The sequence below is a fragment of the Podarcis muralis genome, chromosome 13 (assembly GCF_964188315.1).
Source record: "Podarcis muralis chromosome 13, rPodMur119.hap1.1, whole genome shotgun sequence".
Taxonomy (NCBI): Eukaryota; Metazoa; Chordata; class Lepidosauria; order Squamata; family Lacertidae; genus Podarcis; species Podarcis muralis.
In genome coordinates, this window is record NC_135667.1 from 25,617,849 (window position 1) to 25,620,684 (window position 2,836).

The window sequence follows — 2,836 nt, forward strand, 5'->3', positions numbered from 1 at the left end:
TGTCACCTCACTCTCCACCCTGCTGGTCAGCAGCAGCAGCACCACCGCTGTTGAAAAGCTAGTGTTGCGCCAACACCTTGTAAATTGACCTAGAAATATTTATCATGATGAGTGCATTATAATTTGAAATAATGAAAATACGAGCGCAGAATTTCAATAGGACTATGAGAATTTATCAGGGAGCTTCCAGACTTGGGTCACAAGATTGCAGGTAATGGGATTTTCAAAGCAGATTTGCAAGTTCCCTTCTCAGAAAGTGTGTCTCAAGAATGTTTAAGGAAGGGTAAAGTATTTATGTAGACTAGAAGGAATTGGAAGATTTTACCACATCTGTAGTATAATGTGTCCTGTGGTGCTGGCATACAGTGTCTTAAGCCCTATATTGCTGCCTTTTGCTGCAGTTTACTTATAGCAAATCCAACCTCAACATTTTTGGGGGGAAATATTATCAATATTGCTGCATAGCATTTGACCAGTTTATGAAAGCCAAAGCTTTACTCAACAACATTCTTAGTGTTTCTTTAACCTCCTTATTCCTCAGACTGTATACAATGGGATTAAACATAGGAGTCAGAACAGTATACAACAAGGAAAGTATTTTGTTTAATTCTACTGACTGTGTCCCTATAGAGACTGCATATGTGATACCCAGAGTCCCATAGAAGGAGCTTACTACAATTAGATGAGAGCTACAAGTGGAAAAGGCTTTCTTCTTTCCAGATGATGATGGAATTTTGAAAATGGTCAGTATGATAGAGACGTATGATGTGATGGTTAGAAGAAAAGGAACTAATGACACAGCAAAGCATGCTACAAAGATGGCCACTTCTGCTAGGTGGATATCAGAACAGGACAACTTCAACAAGGGTGTCAAGTCACAAAAGAAATGATCAACCTGATTGGGGCCACAAAGTGTTAAAGACGTGGATACAATGATGTTCAGCCCAGCAGCTAACAGGAAGCCCCATAACCATGTTCCAGCAGTTAATTTAAGGCAACAATTCCAATTCATTGATTTGGCATAGTGCAGTGGATTACAGATGGCAAGATAACGATCATATGACATGAGCAACAGGAGAAAGCATTCAACAGTTCCCAGGGCACAGAAAATGTATAGCTGTATGATGCAGCCTGTCAATGAAATGGTCTTGTCCTTTCTCAGTAAATCCACCAACATTTTGGGGGTAATGTTTGAGGTATACCAGAGTTCCAAGAATGATAAATTGCCAATAAAGAAATACATGGGAGTGTGAAGTTTCTTATCAACTGATACAGATATTAAAATAAGAAAATTCCCGACCATTGTTATTCCATAAATTCCTAAAAACAGTGGAAAAACAAAAAACTGAAGTTCCTGGAGGTCCCCAAATCCATGGAGAATTAATAGATTCATCAAACATTAAATCGAAATGAATATACTTACGGTGCCCCCTGGTATAATTCTCAGTGTAAACAAGCAAGACAGCGCCTCCGTGCTATATATAATGTATATAAGACCTCTGATGCAGTTACTCTGCCAGCTAGTTATGCACAAGCCAAGCTAGTTTACAAACGCACGCAGAAAATTGCCAAACGTGAGTGGCAACACAATCGATGGCAGGCTTTGATTACTGCTTCAAAATCACACAGATCCAGGGAATTCTGGTCTTTGATCAACAGAAGGGTGAGGAAATACCCAAGGGCAGTCATCCCTGCACCGACATGGGAACTGTTCCTGAAGAAATGCTTCTCACAGGCAGATGCTCCCTCCGACCACCTGACGCATCTGTTTACCCACCTACCTATTTGGCCCTCCACTGATCCTGACGAAATAGCCAAGCTAATAGCTCAGCTGAAACCGGGTAAAGCCCCAGGGCCCGATCTGATCCCTGCTGAAGCCATTAAACTACACCCAAAATGGTGGGCTGGCATCTTGGCCAAAACCTTCGATGCAATCAACGCTTCTGGCCTCATCCCCAAAATATGGAAGGAGGCCATTATAGTACCAATTCATAAAAAAGGTTCTCCAATGGAGCCGGAAAACTACCGTAACATCAGCCTCCTTTCGATCATAGGGAAAATTTATGCCAGCTTTTTGCTGACTAAACTACTGCGATGGGTAGATGAGACTAATCAGATTGGCCACGAACAAGCAGGGTTCAGAATTAAACGCTCTACAACCGATCATGCGATAGTTCTTTACCATCTGGCACGAAAGTACTCCTCTCCCCCCCGGGGCTACCTCTGCGCTGCCTTCTTAGACCTAAAGGCAGCCTTTGACAGCGTTCCTAGAAATATTCTATGGGAGAAACTTGCGAAACAGGGCATTGATAGAAGACTCCTATGGCTTATAAGTCAGCTCCACGAAGGTAACCTTGCTAGAGTGAGACTTACTCCTGCGGGCGACCTCACTAATTCGATACCAATAAACAAGGGAGTGCGCCAAGGATGTATATTGGCTCCCTGTCTATTCAACCTATTCATCAGCGACATGCGAGCATCCCTAGTTAACTCATCTCCAAGTACACACGCGCCTAGACTTGCGGACTACCGCTGCCCTCTCCTTTTATATGCGGACGACGCGGTAATTCTATCTTATACACGTGTTGGACTAACCAGAGCTTTGAAGATCTTTGCCACGTATTGTCAACTCAACCAATTAACCATCAACCATGCTAAATCCAAGATCCTGATTTTCTCCAGAAGCCGGAGATTATACGAATGGAAGCTTGGCGGAGCAAAAATTGAGCAAGTCCTAAAATTTCAATACCTAGGAGTTATTTTTCAACACAATTTGGGGTGGAAAGCTCAAATTCAACACCTACTTAACAAGGCTAAAACTCTGTCATATGCGCTC

General features: G+C 42.5%; 1 protein-coding gene across 1 annotated transcript; it reads right to left on the reverse strand.

Annotated features, from left to right (window-relative positions):
- Window positions 1–448: 448 nt before the first annotated feature.
- LOC114582953 (olfactory receptor 10A2-like) lies at window positions 449–1,393 on the reverse strand. The gene has a single exon (XM_028704300.2). The coding sequence runs from the start codon at window positions 1,391–1,393 to the stop codon at window positions 449–451; it is 945 nt and encodes a 314-aa protein (XP_028560133.2).
- Between the last annotated feature and the right edge of the window lie 1,443 nt (window positions 1,394–2,836).

Excerpts from the sequence above, each read along its gene's own strand:
- LOC114582953 (XM_028704300.2), bottom strand. The coding sequence starts at position 1,393 with ATGAATCTATTAATTCTCCATGGATTTGGGGACCTCCAGGAACTTCAG.